At 43.3% G+C, this 20,184-nt stretch overlaps 1 protein-coding gene across 2 annotated transcripts in view; it reads left to right on the top strand.

Moving 5' to 3' along the window:
- TP53BP2 (tumor protein p53 binding protein 2) overlaps positions 1 to 20,184 on the top strand; it is a 48,272-nt gene that overhangs the window by 26,800 nt on the left and 1,288 nt on the right. For both annotated transcript variants that reach the window (XM_028724555.2, XM_077925612.1), the window contains 12 exons: positions 326 to 500; positions 1,653 to 1,834; positions 2,183 to 2,347; positions 2,715 to 2,952; positions 4,814 to 4,942; positions 5,800 to 5,954; positions 7,436 to 7,919; positions 9,427 to 10,205; positions 13,069 to 13,206; positions 13,428 to 13,561; positions 14,363 to 14,529; positions 15,391 to 15,590. In XM_028724555.2, the coding sequence (XP_028580388.2) occupies positions 326 to 500; positions 1,653 to 1,834; positions 2,183 to 2,347; positions 2,715 to 2,952; positions 4,814 to 4,942; positions 5,800 to 5,954; positions 7,436 to 7,919; positions 9,427 to 10,205; positions 13,069 to 13,206; positions 13,428 to 13,561; positions 14,363 to 14,529; positions 15,391 to 15,590 (2,946 nt within the window). The remainder of the gene's footprint in view (positions 1 to 325; positions 501 to 1,652; positions 1,835 to 2,182; positions 2,348 to 2,714; positions 2,953 to 4,813; positions 4,943 to 5,799; positions 5,955 to 7,435; positions 7,920 to 9,426; positions 10,206 to 13,068; positions 13,207 to 13,427; positions 13,562 to 14,362; positions 14,530 to 15,390; positions 15,591 to 20,184) is intronic.

The following is a 20,184-nucleotide window of genomic DNA, read 5'->3' as shown; positions in this document are numbered from 1 at the left end:
AAGACCTAAGCTCTTTTTAAAAAGAGAATTGCAGTGTTTTTGTCTCCAGCCTTTTCCTTGGAAGCCATTTTTAATGATATAAATTGCTGTGGCTGGAGGAAGATATGGAAACCCTAAACTATTTGTTTAGCTTTGTACACTCTTCTTCCTTTAGTTTAGTTGGGTTTTTTAATATTTTTAGTAATTAAGTGAACTGCAGTGCTTACTATTGCAATGCATAAGATGAAGTAGGTTTTGTCTGCTCCTAGAAATCATATGTCATTAGTATAACACCATTAAATAGCTTAATCACAGTGAGCATAATGCTTGTTCTGTTGACTTGTAGGAGCAGCGGTTAAAATTTCTGAAACAGCAGGACCAACGGCAGCAACAACAAGCTGCAGAGCAGGAAAAACTCAAAAGATTAAAAGAAATTGCTGAGAATCAGGAAGCCAAGTTGAAGAAAGTGAGAGCTCTCAAAGGTCATGTGGAACAAAAACGGCTCAGTAATGGGAAGCTAGGTAAGTTGCTAGAGGTTTTTTGGATAACTGGTTTATAATGTCTGTTTCAAGTTAGTGTTCAGATGTTCCTACATAGAATTGTTTAGATATTGGCTGCATTCTCATATAATGTTGGGTCATGGTTTATTCAACAAATGAGTTGTCTCACAGACAAGCAAACAAGCCATGGCATGTTTCTCCAAAGCATGGTTTGTTTGCAGCTACTCTTGCCTCAGGCCTCTGTAGCTTGGTGAGTATCTAGAGTGGGGTGGGCATACAAACCATGGTTAGGCAAGGCTTTGTATTGAGGCATTATGCTAAAACACAGTTAAAACAAGCCTTGGTTTTTTAAACCAACAATAAACTTTCAGTGTGGCAGACCTTGCCTTGTATAACTGCCTACCTGTAGAGGTTTGGCAAGAACTGTGCCTGCCTATCTTTAGACATCATCTGAAAACACTTGTCTAGACAGTTCAGTGTGATTTCCACTTTTTAACCAACCAGTATCCACTGATGTTTTCTTGGTGTTTTTAAATGACATTTTTATTGATACTTGGACTGATTCTATTATATTTGTATGTTATAAGCCACCTTGATAAACTTTTTGAAAGTGAAGATTATAAATATTTCAATAAACAGACAAATAATATTGATACTGATATTCTCCCTTGCTTTGATATGGTACATTTTGCAAGTGTATCTTCCCAACTCTGAATTTTTCATGTTCCTCCCCAGGCTGTTCCAATGCAGCAAAAGGTGTACTGTAAATGAATTCAGCGGCATACAGTCCAATATCATTTTATAGCTCCCTTACCTAGCAGAAAATTGCTTCAATTCAAACTCTTCTTCAGATCCTAGAACAAAATCTCTCAAATTTGTTCAGGGCTTAAATAATGCAGACCTACCTGTCTTCTCCTTCCCTTTCCCCCCACAAAGGAGTGAAAATTTTTTTTGATGAAAAAATAATGTCCAGAAGACCTTTCTTCTGATAAACAAACTATATAAATTCTGAAGCTGATAACTTGATAGCTTGATCAGCTGTCTAGCTTCTGATTGGTGTAACCTTCTTTGAGCTTCTGGTCATATCTGCCCCATTAGCAGCTGCCTTGGAAGCAGCCAACATTTGGTCATCTCTCAGCAACAGCCATTGTATTCTGTCTTCTTCCTCTACAGTGGAGGAGATTGAGCAGATGAACAGTTTGTTCCAGCAAAAACAACGAGAGCTGGTACTGGCTGTGTCAAAGGTAGAAGAACTTACTAGGCAGTTGGAGATGCTGAAGAATGGCCGGATTGATGGTTACCATGACAACCAGTCAGCTGTTGCTGAGCTTGACCGACTGTACAAGGAGCTTCAGGTAAGCCGCAAGTCTGCTCTACAGACCTGGAGTAAGGGAGGCGGGCAGGTCACACATTGCCTTGCGAAGGAATTTGCTTTCACCTCTTGTCTCTGACAAAGCCAGAATTGTCCAACCTGCTAAACAGTCAGCATAGTTTGTGTCTTCTGTATTATTCTCAGTGTCGATTATTGTCTACCTGACGCACTTGTGTACAGAAGCAAAGCCCACCCAGAACTTCCATGTGGGCTCCTACCCTTTCAGAACTTGTGCTTTTTAAAAAATAAAAAAATAGTTTTGTGCATCACGGCAACCACCCTGGAAGTTATTTATTTTGCATTCCTAATTTCCCCTCCTGAATGCATTCAGCTGAGGAACAAACTGAACCAGGAGCAGAATGCCAAGCTGCAGCAACAGAGGGACTCTTTAAACAAACGCAACTCAGAGGTGGCAGTTATGGATAAGCGTGTTAATGAGCTGAGGGAACGGCTGTGGAAGAAGAAGGCTGCGCTGCAGCAAAAGGAGAATGTCCCGGTGAGTGCCAGGCACCCCCCCCCAACCTCAACCCCCACAAAAATGCTACTCTTAACACTGAAGTATTTGCTGAGAAGTATTTGGTGAGAAGTTGCTGAGAAGCTTTGTGTCTGCCATATCCCTAACATTTTCATTGTAGCATGAAAACCGCTTTAAATAATACATTAGCATTAACCTATTTAGTCCTTTATAAAGGGAAGAGCGGTCCCTACACCTTTAGTGCTTTCATTCCACAAAAGAAAATACATTGTGTATACAGAGCCTATACTGTGTCTGTTCCCGGCGGGGGGGGGGGGGAGGGATTCCCCAAAAGACGGATTGTATGGATTGCTTAATTATTTCTTAAATCTTTATGCATCTTGTGTAGGTGTCTCCAGATGGGAATCAGCCACAGCCAGTGGTATCTACTCCAAGTCGAGTGGCGGCTGTTGGTCCTTACATCCAGTCTTCCACCATGCCACGCATTGCCTCAAGGAATGAACTTTTAGTCAAACCAGTCTACCCTGATGGGACTTCAGCCTCGCAAGCCCCTGATGGTCCATTGAAAACGCAGACTCTCCCAAACATGAGAGCTGGGATTCTTTCACAAGTGAAAGCTCCTGGAGGTAACTATATATATAATTATTCTTTTCCCCCGGTTTTTATTAATGCAAAGTGTGCTGGTATTTCCTGTTGTCGCCTGGTCCATATTTTTTTAATCCTTCTGATGCAGAACTTGCTAAGTATAGCAATTAGCCACCTATGTTTAATTTAGCTGTTTGAAAGGAACGTTTTTCTGGAAGTAACTAATCTTTTCTCTCTCTGTTTCCTCTAATCACCTTAACTAGGTGAGGGGCAGTGCATTCTATATGGTAGTTTCAAGAATAAATGAGATTGTAAATGCTAAACAGTGATCATTTAGACTTATATTCAAAACTCTCACTGCTCAACAAGATTTTGTTTTTATCTCAGCATTAGTTCCATTGATATCATATGGCAATACCCCATGTTTCTGGCATTAGTGTTTAAGCATAATCCTGAAAATAAGGATTTTATTGGATAATGCTGTATTTGTAAATTGTAAATATTAGAAGCAAGTTGGTTATCCAGAAGAAGAGGCACTGTATAGTTAATTCTTCTTTGTATGGTATTTTTGTTTTGTTATCAGTGAGCAAGAGTGTTTAGGGATTTCAATTTTGCTATTAAAAACACTTTGAGAACCTATTTTTTGTGAAGTGCTTATGAAAGTTGTACAAAATACTCATGTCTCAATATGTACAACTGTTAAAAGAAGACTGTACATGTCTTGGAAATCTTATTTTTGGTGAGCTTGAGCTGTTTGGTGTTTTATCCTAGTTTTAAAGTTACATATTTTAATTATAGCATAGAAATAGGATGCATTAATTTTAAATTATGCATTCTCTCCCTGCCTCTCTCTCCGTAGTCCATTTGCTCAAGCAGTGCTAAGTGTTCTGTGAAAACTGCCTTGTGATTAAGCCTGTGAGATTTGTGAATGTTAGGCTTGCGTTAGGGGAGGTTTAATTCACATTCCTCTCTATCTATGAATTCATGTGAGTGGCCTTCAGTGAATTAAGCCTGTTTTAGCCTTCTCCATCTGCAAGAAAAAGGAATTATGACTTTCCCTTAGTTATTGTTACAAGGATGATAGATAGCTACTGAGTGTTGTAACGCAATGCATTTTCGTATAAAGTTGCTGCTCCAGAAATTAAGAGATCATATGGAGGTGCCAGATTTGTTGATAGCCGATTATAAATATCAGTTATCAACAGAGTTCATGTTATGAATTTGTACTGATTTTTAAAAGCAAGTTGTGCTTACCAATACGTAAACAGAGTTTCCATTTCTGTAAGTTAATTCCTTTATCTGGGTACTTGTGGGCAGTAGCCTTACAAGCTGTGTAATGCTACCAGACCTCACAATCAGTGTAGCCCTTGGTGTTTTCACAGTTGGATATTGGAAAAAATCCCCTGATTGTACACCACTGTGCCTGAATTGCTTCTAATAACGATACTTCTTTCAGCAGCAGAGCCCAGTTAACATCAGAGAATCCTGATTTGTCAGGATCAGCTAAGCTCAGTCTATATCTTTTATATGTGGAACATAAATGTGATTCTTCTGTTCTTGAACTAGAATTGCCTTTGGTGCGTTATTTATTTTCCTCTACTGTCACTGTCTCTGGGGAAAATGCTAACTCAAATTGTGCTAATAATTTAATACTGTAACCATAATTAACAAACGGGCAAAAGCTAATAGGTCCAGTGAAACATGTCTCCAGCCACACCTATTTCTGACTCCTTGGGTGCTTCTGCCTGGGTAGAATGGGTCATTGATATGTGATAATGCCTCTCGCTTGCCTGGATGAAGAGAAAATGTGCATGTATGTGTAGTGTGCCTTGTATTCTGGAGAAGGGGTTCCCCCTCCCCCATTTTCCTTCTCCTTATTTTTTCTGTTCCCTTTTACTCCAGGTACTACACCTGCTGGTGCAAAACCTCCACTCGCTATCAGTGACTGGAATAATGCGAGCGCTGGCCATGTTATCGGCCAAGGGCTAACTTCCATGGTGACCAAAGCCAACAGTAGCAATGAAGTGCAAGGTAGGTCCGTTTTTATGGGTGTTTCTGCCTATTTCCAAAATAAGCAGAGTATTATCTTTGTAACCCTAAGGTTACATAGTGTACTTTAAAGACGATTAACTGCCTGTCACAAGGGTTGTTTGCTCTTATTCTGGGTTGGGGTGGCTTCTCTCTCCCAGAATCTTGCTGGTGTGCTTAGTCCAGGGGTCAGCAAACTTTTTCAGCAGGGGGCTGGTCCCCTGTCCCTCAGACCTTGTGGGGCGGACGGACTATATTTTGAAAATAATAATAATAAATAAATTCCTATGCCCCACAAATAACCCAGAGATGCATTTTAAATAAAAGCACACATTCTACTCTTGTGAAACCACCAGGCAGGCCCCACAAATAACCCAGAGATGCATTTTAAATAAAAGGGCACATTCTACTCATGTAAAAACACGCTGATTTCTGGACCGTCCGCGGGCCGGATATAGAAGGCGATTGGGCCAGATCCGGCCCCTGGGCCTTAGTTTGCCTACCCATGAGTCAGCTCAGATGCTTCTCTTCATTTCAGTAGCTCAGGTGGTGGAATGGTTAACCTAATTTCCTAATGGAGCTGTGACAGTTCTCTGTTGATCCCTCTTCAGCTTAATGTTTTGACCCTTAAAGTTGCAACAGGGCTGCTTGCACAGATGGCGCTGGCTTCCAACTGGTCTGCTTTATTCGTGGCTGATATTATTATGTGACACACACCTGGTCCATTTCTTATGAGAAGACAAGTGTTACTTCATGCAGAATCTTTTTAGCTGAGAAGTGTGATTTTTAAAAAAAGTTTTAGGTTTTTCAAAAGTATTACAAATGCTTACTTCAAATCTGACCCTCCTTTTGTCTTTTAGTTGGTGAGGGAGATGTTCCTCTTAGAGAAAGGGAGAAAAAAGTACGCCCCTTTTCCATGTTTGATTCTGTTGACTCCAATGGAGCTGTTGGAGTGGCTACAACAGGTACACTGCGAAAAAACCAGAGCAGCGAAGACCTCCTGCGAGACGGCCAGGTATTTGGACGTATAGTGCCTTTTGAGTTGCAATCTGGACGTTGCTCTCCAAGCATGCTTGAGAAGCCTCTAAATCCATGTGCTACTGTGAACAGCGGTCACGAATTTATGCTAAACATCTAATTCTCGTTAGCTAGTGTGATCTGCTGGGCATAATTAAAAACTTGATTTTAGATTAGCCAATGGTTTTTTTGTTTTGTTTTGGCAAATAATAATCACTCCCTTCTGTTCTCAATCTGTAAAAACTGGGAATGATAACAACAGCAAAAAAGCCTCCCTTACAGGCTGGTGGTTCCTTACATGATTGAGAAGGGAAATTGTACCACTTGTCTAGGGGCAAGGGAGGGAAAGTAAATATTTAAAAGAAGATTGTAGAAATATGAGAGAACCGCAGTAGTGCAGTTAGGTAATTTTAGTCTCTGGACTTAATAGTCTTCACCGGGTGTATCACTTTTTATGGCAACGTGCATTTATTTTAATTAACAAATACCCCATAACACAGTTCTCCAGGCAGTGTGTTATCTAACCTGCTTCAAAATGAAGCATGTCATTCGAGGGTGGGGGGGTTGCTCCTTTTTTTTTTTTTAACTGTTCATTAAGGCCCTGGACATTTGCTAAAAGACCTTCCCTGATGGCGATTTGGCGCACCTCATTTTAGTCTTTGGGTGGAGCCGATGTAAGATGCTGCCTGTTACCAACTTCAGAACTGAGAAATAATTGGAAAGTTATATTGGAAATAGGAAAGTTATACTTTGAAAGTCTACCTTCTTAAGCTATACAATTCATGTTCAGGATTAGAAGGTAGTAATCTTAATAATTATTCATAAAAGAAACAGTTCATAAGAAGTAAATAAGGAGGCCAGATACAGGATAAAGGAAGTCTTTTATTTGGTTGTTTGTATTGTTGTATGTTACGTTCACTGTATGTTATGTTCACGTTTAATGAAGGTGGATTTGTGCATTGGGAGGTGGGGGGCTTGTGTTATGTTGTAAATAAAATTCCAATAAAAATTTAAAACTAAAAAAGAAAAAAGAAGGTAGTAATATCTCGACGTAAGTAAAGGTAAAGTTACTCCTGACCATTAGGTCCAGTTGCAGACGACTCTGGGGTTGCACACTCATCTTGCTCTATAGGCTGAGGCAGCTGGCGTTTGTCTGCAGACAGTTTCCGGGTCATGTGGCCAGCATGACCAAGCCACTTCTGGCGAACCAGAGCAGCGCACAGAAACGCTGTTTACCTTCCCGCCGGAGCGGTACCTATTTATCTACTTGCACTTGTACCTATTTATCCAACTGCTAGGTGGGCAGGAGCTGAGACCTTCTGTTCGGCAAGCCCTAGGATCTGTGGTTTAGACCACAGCACCACCCATGCAAACTCGGGTGTCTTTGATTTGCTGTTCTACAGCAGTTTGGCTTCTCCTTTGACCCCATCACTCTTAGAATAGATTTTCAATTTTCCTGACAATTGTTTTCTCTTACAGACTGGCACTAAAAATGTGGCAAAAGTGCCCCCACCTGTTCCCACCAAACCGAAACAGATAAACTTACCTTACTTTGGCCAAGCTGGTCAGCTGCCTTCTCCAGATGTTAAGCCTGAGGGTAATATCCAGAAGCTGCCTCTGACAATTGCTGCTGCAGGAAACAAGCAGAAGCCACCAACCCAGCTAACTCCACCAGCATCTCAGCAGGCCCAGCAAAAGATCTGTGTGTCTCCAAGTGGCCTTCCTGCTAATCCGGACCTGACTCTTCTCAAGCAAGAGAGTCCTCCTGCGGCAGCTGTGAGGCCTTTCACCCCTCAGCCAGCCAAAGAGGCTCCCCCGCCACCTTTCCGAAAGCCACAGACGGTTGCCGCAAGTTCAATCTATAGCATGTACACAAAGCAGCAGACTCCTGGGAAGAACTTCCAACAGGCAGTGCAGAGTGCCCTGACAAGGGCACAGACCAGAGGACCCCATTTCCCAAGTGGTGAGCATTTGGTTTCACTTTGCTTTTCCAAAGCATGTCCTGCATTACAGAGGGAACTTAGATTCTCTAAAGGGGTGTTGGGGGGGGGGGGGGAGGCAACAGGGTGAGAAGTCAGTGCGAACCCTAGTGAGAATTCAAAGAGCCAGTATGTCTTTAAATAACCTGTTCTAGTCACACCAGTTTGCTCATACAGTGGTACCTCGGGTTAAGTACTTAATTCGTTCCGGAGGTCCATACTTAACCTGAAACTGTTCTTAACCTGAAGCACCACTTTAGCTAATGGGGCCTCCTGCTGCTGCCGCACCACCGGAGCACGATTTCTGTTCCCACCCTGAAGCAAAGTTCTTAACCTGAAGCAATATTTCTGGGTTAGCGGAGTCTGTAACCTGAAGTGTATGTAACCTGAAGTGTATGTAACCCGAGGTACCACTGTATTTTCGGTCAGATCTAGAACAAGTTGTTGTTGTTTAGTCGTTTAGTCGTGTCCGACTCTTCGTGACCCCATGGACCAGAGCACGCCAGGCACTTCTGTCCTCCACTACCTCCCGCAGTTTGGTCAAACTCATGCTGGTAACCTCGAAAACACTATCCAACCATCTCGTCCTCTGTCGCCCCCTTCTCCTTGTGCCCTCCATCTTTCCCAGCATCAGTGTCTTCTCCAGGGAGTCTTCTCTTCTCATAAGGTGGCCAATGTTAGTGGTGCTTAAACTCCTGGGAAAATCAATATGGAAAGCTAGTAAAGTGGTAACATAACATTTCCTTCCTGAAGGATTTACTCCCTCTCCCCAATAACTATACAAATAAAATGTCCAAATTAAACTTATAACGTACGGCGCTTTCATATATGTTCATTCTGCTACAATGAAGTAATCAGTATTGATGTGTTGCTTTTCATTTCATATTGATTACACAATATAAAATAAAAAATGTCATTCCCTCTTAATACTCAAGTGGGGGTGGTTTCTTTGTTTGAAAGATGTGTGCTGTCAGGTGCAGATCTCAGTGACCCCAGTTTCTCCTAGAACTCTGCCGTGCAGCTCAGTGGGGGAGAAATAACTGCCCTTCCTACACTGTATTGCTCAGATTCAGGGATTCCTGCCTTTTGAGCCTCTCTGTCGAAGAGCATTCTATAGTACTCTGTAGTGTTCTATAGTGTTACATTGCTTCTCTTTAGGCCTAACATGACTCCAGCTAGAATTGGAACACTGTTGCCCAGTGCTAGGTTTAGGACTGACCAAATAGTGACCCCTCAGAGTACAATGCTTAGGCTGGGAGAGCACCATATTTTTGTTGCTGGTCCCCTACTTCTTCATGCTTTTAATCGTACTTATAATATGAAAAAAAATTTGGTCATATTATCAATTTTGATACAAACACGCTAGATTTGTGTTGATACGTCTCACGTTGAAAAGTCTTACCTGTGTAATGTTTGTGCTCGTAGGTTTTGCATTTCCCTGTTCTTGCTGCCAAACTATTTACGGCTTCCTTTTTCTGATTTGTTCCTCAGTGTATGGAAAGCCAGTTATTGCTGGAGCCGGTCCCCCAAATCAACAGCAGCAGGCTGAGAATATTTATTCAACTACTCAAGGCAAGCCAGGCAGTCCAGAACCTGAAATGGAGACTACAGCTTCAGCCAGTGAAAATAATGAAACGGAGCGTATTCCTCGTCCCCTCAGCCCAACAAAGCTGTTGCCTTTCTTGTCAAATCCTTACAGAAATCAAAGTGATGCAGATCTGGAAGCCCTTCGGAAGAAGCTATCCAACGCCCCAAGACCACTGAAGAAGCGTAGCTCTATTACTGAGCCAGAGGGCCCTAATGGCCCCAATATTCAAAAGCTCTTGTACCAGAGAACAACTCTGGCTGCTATGGAGACGATCTCTGCCCCATCCTACCCATCGAAGCAAACTTCCGTAGCTGCCGCTGAAAACTCAGCAGAAATCCCAAACCCTTATTTAAGCACAGAAGTGGCCAAAGAGGTAGTTCCTCCTTCACCTGAGCCAACTATTTCAGAAGAGGCAGAAACGCCAAATGCCGATCAGAACGCAGGGCCTCTTCCTCCGTCGGGCCTAGAGAGCGTTCCTGAGGGGATTTCTGACGACGTCGCCCTCACTCCGCCTGAAATGGAAGAACCGAGTCTGGACGTTCCCTTGCCCATAGACATGTACATGGAGGAGTACCCGCCCTACCCACCGCCTCCCTACCCTTCAGGAGAACCAGAGAGTTTGGGAGAGGACTCGTTCAGCATGCAACCTCCCGAAGTCACGGGGCAGTTCTCTTTGCCACCTGTAAGTAAATACAGATCGTCTTGGTCATTTTAGGCACTTGACACTAAGGTGGTATTGTGGCGCTTCTCTGTAGACAAGGTGACACAGGTCAGATGATTGCCCATCACACACTGCCGTGATGCATTATCTTTTAATTTCATTTGGTGGAAGCCCTGTTCCAACTGACGTAAGGAAAAGATGTGCTTCGCTGTGTCCAGTGACTTGCTCTTCTTATTACAGAACAAGTTTTAGTTGTGATTCTTCAATACATCCACGGTAGAAGCCAGTTTATGTATGTAGCATCTCCTCTTGAAGCAGGTGCTAGGTTAATAATATTGGATATCCTCAGTGATGTTTCTGGATCATCTTGTTGGAAATGCAAGCTACTGAGGAATAATAAAGGCGAGAACCCGAAAGCATGCAAATGAGCTGCTTCATTCCTGCCCCTTTTCTTGCCAGCTTGCACATGGCAAGACAGTTTGCTCCCTCAGAACCTTATTTGCTCCTGCATCCCGCAATTATTTTTGCAACCTCTGTCTCTTTGGCTGAATATTTGACTATGTTCTGTTTGAGATTCATTCTGGTATAGTCTTGTTAATGGCGTCCCTTCATGTGTTACAAGGAGGTTGAAGCACAAAAATTTGTTATAGACCATGGGTAGGCAAACTAAGGCCTGGGGGCTGGATCTGGCCCAATCGCCTTCTAAATCTGGCCCGCGGACGGTCCAGGAATCAGCGTGTTTTTACATGAGTAGAATGTGTGCTTTTATTTAAAATGCATCTCTGGGTTATTTGTGGGGCATAGGAATTCGTTCTCCCCCCTCCCCATATACTCCGGCCCCCCACAAGGTCTGAAGGACAGTGGACCGGCCCCCTGCTGAAAAAGTTTGCTGACCCCTATCATAGACCATTAGTTTGGAATATAGGGGAAAGATCTCCAAATTCCACCTTGCTACACAGTTTTCATAGTCTAGGCTAGTTTGTTACCAGGGCCTGGACATACTGGACATTAATAATGCACTCCCAGAACGTGTTTTGCTTTGTGCCAGTTTTGGGTTAGTTGCCTGTGCAACTAGTATCTTGCGAAATGAGGCATGGGTTGTTGGAATTCTAACCATTAGGATGTTTCAAAGTTTGGCATTCTGTTGATTCTAGAGTAGTTGAAGAGAAGATGACATTGTGAGTCACGTCTTCCTTCCTTTTCACTGTGCGCTGATGTCAGATTTGTAATGGATTCAGGTGGCACATGCAGTGCTCATTGGCAGCTGTTGCCCCACCCTTTTCACACAATGTGCCTTTGTCACATATCCTGTCTGTGTGTGTCGTGCTCATACACAAGTCTTTGCTTCTTTTTTACCCCACTTGGCATCTCCCACACTTTTGGGCCAGCTTCAACATTCATTCCTCCCACAGTTTTTGCCCTGCTGCTTTAAATCATCTAGCATATCTTGGGACTGGATATAACTGCCCCTTGGAACTGCTATTTGAGCTGTGCCAGCATTATGTTAATAAGTAACCCCAGTCTAGCAACGTTGGTATTGACTGGTATTAATTGTGTACTTACACACACACACACACACACACACACACACACACACCAGTTTTTGCAAGAAAGTAGATTCTGCAAAGAAGAGAAGAGTCGCCCTCCTCTCTCCTGTGGTGTGAATTGAACAAAAATAAACATGGTTCTTTTTTATCCTGACATTTAATAAAATTTACATATGCCTCTGAATAGTGTTTATTGCTGCTTCTCAACCAGCTGGGGATATCTGGTTACGAAACAAGTACTGGAAACAGAAATCCTGAGTCCCTTCCAACTTTTTGGTTCTGTGATAGCGTGGCAGGATCTGAGCTGTATTTCAAGCAGCCAGGTCCAAATGGGCACAGGGTCTAAATCAGGGGTCAGCAAACTTTTTCAGCAGGGGGCCGGTCCACTGTCCCTCAGACCTTGTGGGGGGCTGGACTATATTTTGGAGGGGGGGGGGGAATGAACGAATTCCTATGCCCCACAAATAACCCAGAGATGCATTTTAAATAAAAGGACACATTCTACTCATGTAAAAACACGCTGATTCCCGGACCATCCGCGGGCCGGATTTAGAAGGCATTTGGGCCGGATCCGGCCCCCAGGCCTTAGTTTGCCTACCCTTGGTCTAAATGGATCCCTTGACTCTTCCCTTTCCACCTCAAACCACAGTCATTCTTCTTGGCCCCACCCCTTCAAACTAAAATACACTTTGTTGAATATGGGAAACCGCCTGTGGCCAAAGAAAAACACACACGGTAACTTTTTATTTGGCTTAGTCTGATGTGTGTATTCACATCTTTATCCCTGTGCTTCTTCTCGGCACCCTTTGTACCTTGCTTCTGCTTTCTTCATTCCAGCCGTAATGTGGGATATATCAGTTAGTAGAGCATGAGACTCCTCATCTCAGGGTCGTGGGTTCAAGCCCCACGTTGGGCAAAAGATTCCTTCATTTGCAGGGGGTTGGACTAGATGACCCTCATGGTCCCTTCCAGGTCTACAATTCTATGATTATGGCAGCGACTCCCTATTGTTCACATTGCTGTGCTCCTCCCTTTCTTGAAATCGCTTGTGTCTGGGACTCTAGCACTGTTTGGACATGGTTTACTGGTAACAATGGTTACATTTGGGAAATATTTCTGAGGGTGGAGTATGCAAACTTCTTTTTATCCCATTGAGGCGTTTTTTTTATCTAATTGAGATTTTCAGCACAATGCTACTATTGTTTATTGTAGATCAAAGCTTTTGGATTCCCAAGGAGAGGGAATTGTGCTAATTGTATCAGTTTTTAATCATTTTGGATTTTTTTCCCCATTGCAAAAAGCCCCTACAAACTATTTTGCCGTCTTTTCCTCTCCAGGGCAAGAGGACCAATCTGCGCAAAGTTGGCTCAGAGAGGATTGCCCATGGAATGCGAGTGAAATTCAACCCCCTTGCTTTGCTGCTTGATTCCTCTCTTGAAGGAGAATTTGACCTTGTTCAGCGGATCATCTACGAGGTATGAATTCCATGTTTCCCCATATTGAGGGCTAAAGCTGCATTCATAGCTGCATGAATTCTTGGTTACAGCCATTCAAGAAACGGTATAGGAGAGCTCCACATCTGAACACTTTCAGGTGGTAGTAGAGTTACACCAACAAACTGGGATGTATGAAAAGGCACTGGGATTAATGGAAATCTTAAACTTAGCACCCAGTGTCTCTTTTTCTCTCTCTACAGGTTGAAGATCCCAGCTTGCCCAATGATGAGGGCATCACTGCGCTTCACAATGCTGTGTGTGCTGGCCATACAGAGATCGTGAAATTCCTGGTCCAGTTTGGTGTCAACGTAAATGCTGCAGATAGCGATGGATGGTAAGGACAATTTTTGGCTTCTTAACAGAGCATTCTAACCTGACGGTTCTTACGCTGTTCAGGTTAGCATTCAGATATGACAATCCCACTAATATTGCTGCTTTTCTTGTGTTTTTTGTTCTGTTTCCTGGAGGGGAGGAGTGGGCACTAGTCGAACAGAATAGTTGGTGGTCTGAACAGCTCTGAAATAAAGCTCTGGGTCAGGCTTTTGTCTTCTGTCTAAACCAGTGTTTCCCCAACCTTGGGTCTCCAGCTGTTTTTTCAGACTGCAATTCCCATCATCCCTGAGTGCTGGTCTTGCTAGCAAGGGCTGATGGGAGTTGTAGTCCAAAAACAGCTGGAGACCCAAGGTTGGGGAAACACTGGTCTCAAACAAGACACTTCCTGTACTGTCAGTCATATTGGCAGCTGAGTGAAGGGATGTTTGGGATTATAGATGGCAAAAGCGTGTCTCTTCAAGCTGAAATTGGATATTGTAGAATGAATGCATGAAAATGGGTGCCCATTTTGGACACTTGAAGTAGTTGTTGGTAAGAGGAAGTGATGAAGCTCATTAGTAGAGCATCTGCTTTGTGTGCGGAAGGTTCGAGGCTCAATCCTGGCATCTCCAGGTAGGGCTGAGCGAAAGAGAGAGCCATGTTTGAAGCCCTGGAGAGCCTCTGCATGCATAACGCTGAGCTGTCCTAAGAATCAGGAATTCCTCCCCCACCACCAAGCTTTAATTTCCCTTTTTTTCACATTTTAATAGTCGAAGGCAGTCAGAACATTCTGTCACTTTTGCTTCCTCCTTGCAATCCCCAGGACGCCCCTGCACTGTGCTGCATCTTGCAATAACGTCCAAGTGTGCAAATTCTTAGTGGAATCGGGTGCTGCTGTTTTTGCCACAACCTACAGTGACCTGCAGACTGCGGCAGACAAGTGTGAAGAAATGGAAGAAGGCTACACACAGTGCTCCCAGTTTCTTTATGGTATGTACTAGTGTGGTGTTCTGGTTAAGACTGTTGGATTAGAACCGCGGAAACCAGGGTTCAAATCCCCACTCAGCTGTGGAGTTCACTGGCTTAGGGAAGGTCAAGATAAACAGAGGGGTCTTCCAACTGTTGGTGAAAGCACTCCAAAGTAGGTGCATGGCTTTTTTTCTTTTTTCTTATGGAGAGCGTTCCATAATAGTGGACATCACAACAGAAAAGTCCTTTCTCCAGATTCCCACCAATCTGGAATTGCTTTTATGTGGTTTTCCTCCATGGGTTTAGAAGCCAAAGAATAAGGATTGCTTCTGTTCTGATTTCTGGATTGATCAAGCATGTCAAGTCCCTGGCCTCTAGTAATGTAGTTTACCAAATATAACATTAGTTGGTTAAAAAAGAAAGAAAGACATTATTTGTTCCTCTATTGTTTTCTCATAACTTCTCCATGGACAACAATTATTGTTCTCACCTTTATTTTTTTAAGGTTACTACTCTTTCTTTGGGCAGTTTTTGGACACAATTTTTTACTTTGTAGAAGCAATAGCAACACAGATGGTGTGCTAATTGTTGCTGTTTTAGAAAGTCTTTTCACATGCTTTCCAGATAGGAGATTTTTTTCCCCCTCCGCACTTTGTGTTTCTTTCTAGTTTGTGTATTGCTCCATTAATTGGTTGGGAACTCCCTGCAGCCTTTTGGAAAAGCTCTATTAGGTTTACAACTAGCACAAAGATTAGAATGGTCTTACCTCTGTTTACAGTTAATGGAAAGACCACAGCAAACTGCAGTTCCCATATTGGAGTATTACAATGAAGAAACATTTTGTTATGAATCAGTTGCTTAGTACTCTCTTCTCCATTGCAGGAGTGCAAGAGAAAATGGGAATAATGAACAAAGGAGTGGTGTATGCTCTCTGGGATTATGAAGCTCAGAACGATGACGAACTGTCCATGAAAGGAGGAGACTGCATGATGGTTCTTCGCCGGGAAGATGAAGAAGAAATAGAGTGGTGGTGGGCACAGCTAAACGACAAAGAAGGATATGTGCCACGTAATTTACTTGGGGTAAGTAAACAGTAGCATCAGAACCATTGCAAAGCCTTTGTAACCATTACTTGCACCATTTGGCTTTATAACTTGTCTGCCTCTGTTTGTATCCACATAATAACCCTGTGAAGTAGGTTAGGATGTATCCCATAATGGCAGCAACACACTTGAATTATGATCTTCCAAGCTTCAGGACTTCAGTATTGATGGACTCTTGATATCTTTTCACTAGGGTGTTATAGGCTGAGGGTATACTTCTCAATCTTTTTGAGCAAATGTCTATTTCTTCTTGTGGTGCAAAGTGTTCTGTAATTTGCCCGTAAAAGAAACAGGGCTTTTGGAAGGCTTCCTAGTCATGTGACCTTACCTAGAAAGTTTCCTTCCTGCTTCTTCTCCTTAAATCTTGGCATGCTTGCATATTGAGGAGAGTTTTGCTTGTGTGTTTATACGGGCTTTTGTTTTGTTTTTTAAAATCATTTTGAGGACAAGTAAAAGTTTCATAACAAGTTACAAGCCATTCTTTACAGGGAGAACTGTGTTTTGAGTTCTTTTCTTTTCTTCCCTTTTCTTTCTTTTCTTTTCTTCAATTTGCTGTCCTTGCAGCAATGTGGCAAATCTCTCTGGACTATATTTTCAATTTATATCATTCTGTGCCTCCACAATACAGTAAAACAGTAGCAGATGGACTTTGGCATCACTTTATTTCTAAGCCCTCTCTTTGTTAATCTTTTTATACATGTCTAGTATCTCTGGTCTGGCAGATAATCCGTCAGTGCTGGTAGGGTCTTAACTTGTCTTGGTTTCAGCTGATTGATATTTGATTCCTGGCGGTGCTACATCCTCAAAACAGATAATTCATGTGTTCACAAACCTGAACATTTTCAAAAGCCAGCTTTGAAGGATTGGAATCCTTGTTCTTTCAAAATCAGCTTTATAAACTGAATCTCTTCTCATCCTTGTATTTGTCAGAAATATTGCTCTGCTGGTGCTTATCTGTGCTTAAAATGACTTTCACCAAACGTATCTTTAGAACTCTTGAGAACAGTCTTCAAACACTATTTCCCCCCCTTCAAACAACTCTTTCTAATATTGTGCAGATAACATGTTAGTATTTTTATAAAATATTTTGACATTCTTGTTTTTCCAACCCATAGTCCTCCCTTTTGCCTCATTACTGATTGATAATTTAATAATTCAGTATGCCCTTTTCACATCGGACAGTGATCTGCTACTTTTATCATTGACTGTCACATCAAGAGTTAGAAATTATCCTGTAATACTGTTTTTTTTGAGGTTATTGCTAGATTAGGGAAGCAAACACTCCATAAAGTGCCGTAATAATGAATTATGGCAGCTGGATGAAGGCCATTGAAGTAGGGGTGTATTTATAGCAGGGTTGCCCCTGGGCAGAAGAGACCTGCTGCTCCCACCATTTTTCTCCATGCCAAGACAGGTGAGGGAGAAGGCTCAGGTGAGAGAAGGTTTGCTGCCTCCTGATTCTGTGGCTGTCTCTTCAGTAGCTGCTGCCCAGGCATCTCGCTCACATCCAAGCCAGTCTACCAGCCATCCCTGCACTGCTGGTTGCAGCCTTTTGCTCTCCCTGGTTCAGGGCAAGGAAGGAGATCCTACCACCTTAGAATCTATCTATCCTAATAGTGGCAGTGGGGTGACTCAAAGTAAAATAAACCAAACATGGCAAGGAGACTCAAACTCGCATGTCAACCTGCCCATTCTGGAGCCCTATTGCATGCTCATTGGCCAGAAAAGCACTGCCAACCAGCCAATCGGATGGGGATTCTGTTCACCATCACCACCTTCTCCTCATACAGATTTATTCCCTTTTCTGTGCCAGCAAGAAGCAAAAGTCCTCTTGCACCATCTGAAAGGAGGCTACTAATCCCCACAGTGCCTCAGAACGCTTGTTGCTGCCTGTCCCCATTGGCTGCCCTGGGGAGCTGCCCAGTTTGCCCTCCTGTTAATACATCTCTGCATAGTAGCACTGCTGTTTTCTGTGCTATAGCAATAGACCAAAACAAAGTAAAGCACAAGGAACCCCTGTAAAAAAACAAACAAGTTTTAAAATTAGAAATGGGTTATGCCCATTTTAATGCACTACTAAAGCAGTGGTTGACAGCTGTTGGTGTATTGGCTGAAAGTGGCCTGCAAATGAGTCTCTTGCTGTTGTATCAGTTTATGCTTCTAGAATGATTGTCCAGGGCTAAAAGTCTCAAAACACTTTGTTTTAAGATCTCTGCAGATAAGTGGAAGTGCCAGGCTGCACCACTCGTGAGGTTTTTTTAAAAAGCGCACTGCCGCTAAGTTTGCGGGTCTTACAGTTAGCACATGATCTGCCCTTAGAGGGCTTGCCAGCCAAGCTACTTGTCCATCACAGCATTAAGGTGTGGGATTTTGGTCTGAGATCACTGTACATTTGCTACTCCCAGCCCAACCATGTAACATTTTGGTTCCTGCCGTAGAGCTCCAAGATATTAAACTAGTTTGGTATTTGAATGTCAGCTTTGCTTTAGTGCTTCCACTCACTGTTGAGCATTCTTAGTGTAATGCTCTAGCCATTTCCATGAAATGATTGATATTCTTGAGATGTTGAGTGACATTCACTTCAAGATACTTAGCCAACAGGAGGGTAGCAGTTTTATTGTATCTTCTTGGGCTTTCTCATAACTACTTTCCCATTTGATGATGATACGTATTTCCGGAGTCCAGGTAAGTGTGCCCTACAATCAGAGCAACTTAATAGACATGCCTGGAAATGCCCTTCTCTGCAAATGGAGGGCAAAAGGTAATTGCAGCTAATTGGTTTTGCCTGTGGCGTTTCTCCTGTGGTTTCAGCAGACCTCAGCTCCTGAGGAAGAAACGTTTTCTGCATGGAGAATATGGGGGAAGCAAAGGAGATGTGGTTTCTTAAAATTTCCCTTTGGGCTTCTGTCAAAGACATCAGCTTTCACCTTTTACAAAAACCCGCCACAAGGCAAAAACATACTCCAGACTCCCAGATTCTCTGCAGATGAAGTGCTTAGCTCCTAAGGCAACCCAAAATTGTGCACTTCTGAGTGTGTTCACGGAGTCTGTCCCATGTACCAAGGACCAAAACGGGGGGGTAAGCAGCCAATTTTGGACAGTATCTAACTTACACATCCTGTCAGCACAAGGATTTGCGCTTCTGCAATGTACCCTTCCCCTCTGTTTTAGGGGTTTCTCCAACCGCCCAGAGCAGATTTGTGGCGGCATGCCTGTGGGAAATTTGGCTGTGCAAATTTAAATCCTTGTGCTGATGGGACACGTTATTTGGATATTGTTCATTGTTGTTTGCACAGACTGTTTTACCCCACTTGGATCAAATGGCTCCAAGGTGGTCCAAATGAAATAAAAGGGACTGTGTGCAAGAGAACTTGATGTACAGTGGTAGCTCGGGTTAAGTACTTAATTCGTTCCGGAGGTCCGTTCTTAACCTGAAACTGTTCTTAACCTGAAGCACCACTTTAGCTAATGGGGCCTCCTGCTGCCACCGCGCTGCTAGAGCACGATTTCTGTTCTCATCCTGAAGCAAAGTTCTTAACCCGAGGTAATATTTCTGGGTTAGCGGAGTCTGTAACCTGAAGCGTATGTAACCCGAGGTACCACTGTATAAACTATTTATTGCATCATCAGTACTCAGAGTGCTTTGCAGAGTACAAGAAGGCAAATCTCTGCCCAGAGCACAGGGTCAAGAAGAAGAGGAGTGCATAAGCAAGAAAAGGGTATGCAGTTTCCCACTAGCAGAGCACCTCTTGCCTTGAGGTGGTTTAATAAAGAATTTTTCTAAGGGAAGGGCAAGCCCTGCTACGTAAAGAGGCTGGTCAGATCAAGGCATGGCACATGGCAAATTAATACCCACTTCGCTGCAAGGAATAAGAAAGTGGGCAAAGACCAAGGTGGCCGTGAGAGACTGCATGTTGCCTCGCCTTGTACCTGCCACCCTGTTCCATTCAGAGCAGTTTCAAAAGTCAGTACAGTGGTGCCCCGCAAGACGAATGCCTCGCAAGACGGAAAACCCGCTAGACGAAAGGGTTTTCCGTTTGCGATGCGCTTCGCAAGACGAATTTCCCTATGGGCTTGCTTTGCAAGACGAAAACGTCTTGTGAGTCTCGCCATTTCCCCCCCGCTTCCCCCCCTTTTTCTAAGCCGCTAATAGCCTTTTAGCAGCCAAGCCGCTAAGCCTTTAATAGCCGCTAAACCGCTAATAGCGCTAATCCGCTTAGCCGCTAATGGGGTTGCTTCGCAAGACGAAAAAACCGCTAGACGAAAAGAATCGCGGAACGGATTCTTTTCGTCTTGCGAGGCACCACTGTACAGCAACTTTTTGGGTATGCAGCCCTGCAGCAAAGAGGATTTCCCTCTCCCTCCTCCTGTGGAGGAATATAAATAGCCAGGAGCGCTGCCAAGCCCAGCTTCTCCCTTCTCTTCCCTCTGCCACTAAAGAAGGTGGTCCAGCGGTAGCAGGCCTAAGATGTAGACACAGTTGCCAAGGGCCGCCCAAAAAGGCCTCACGGGCTGCATGCAGCCCTTGAGTTGTGTGTTGGACCACCCTGATCTGAAGCATTGCTTCTGCCAT

The sequence above is a fragment of the Podarcis muralis genome, chromosome 3, assembly GCF_964188315.1.
Source record: "Podarcis muralis chromosome 3, rPodMur119.hap1.1, whole genome shotgun sequence".
NCBI classification, from domain to species: domain Eukaryota; kingdom Metazoa; phylum Chordata; class Lepidosauria; order Squamata; family Lacertidae; genus Podarcis; species Podarcis muralis.
Note: the sequence above shows the minus strand (reverse complement) of the source record. Positions and strands in the feature narration are given on the sequence as shown.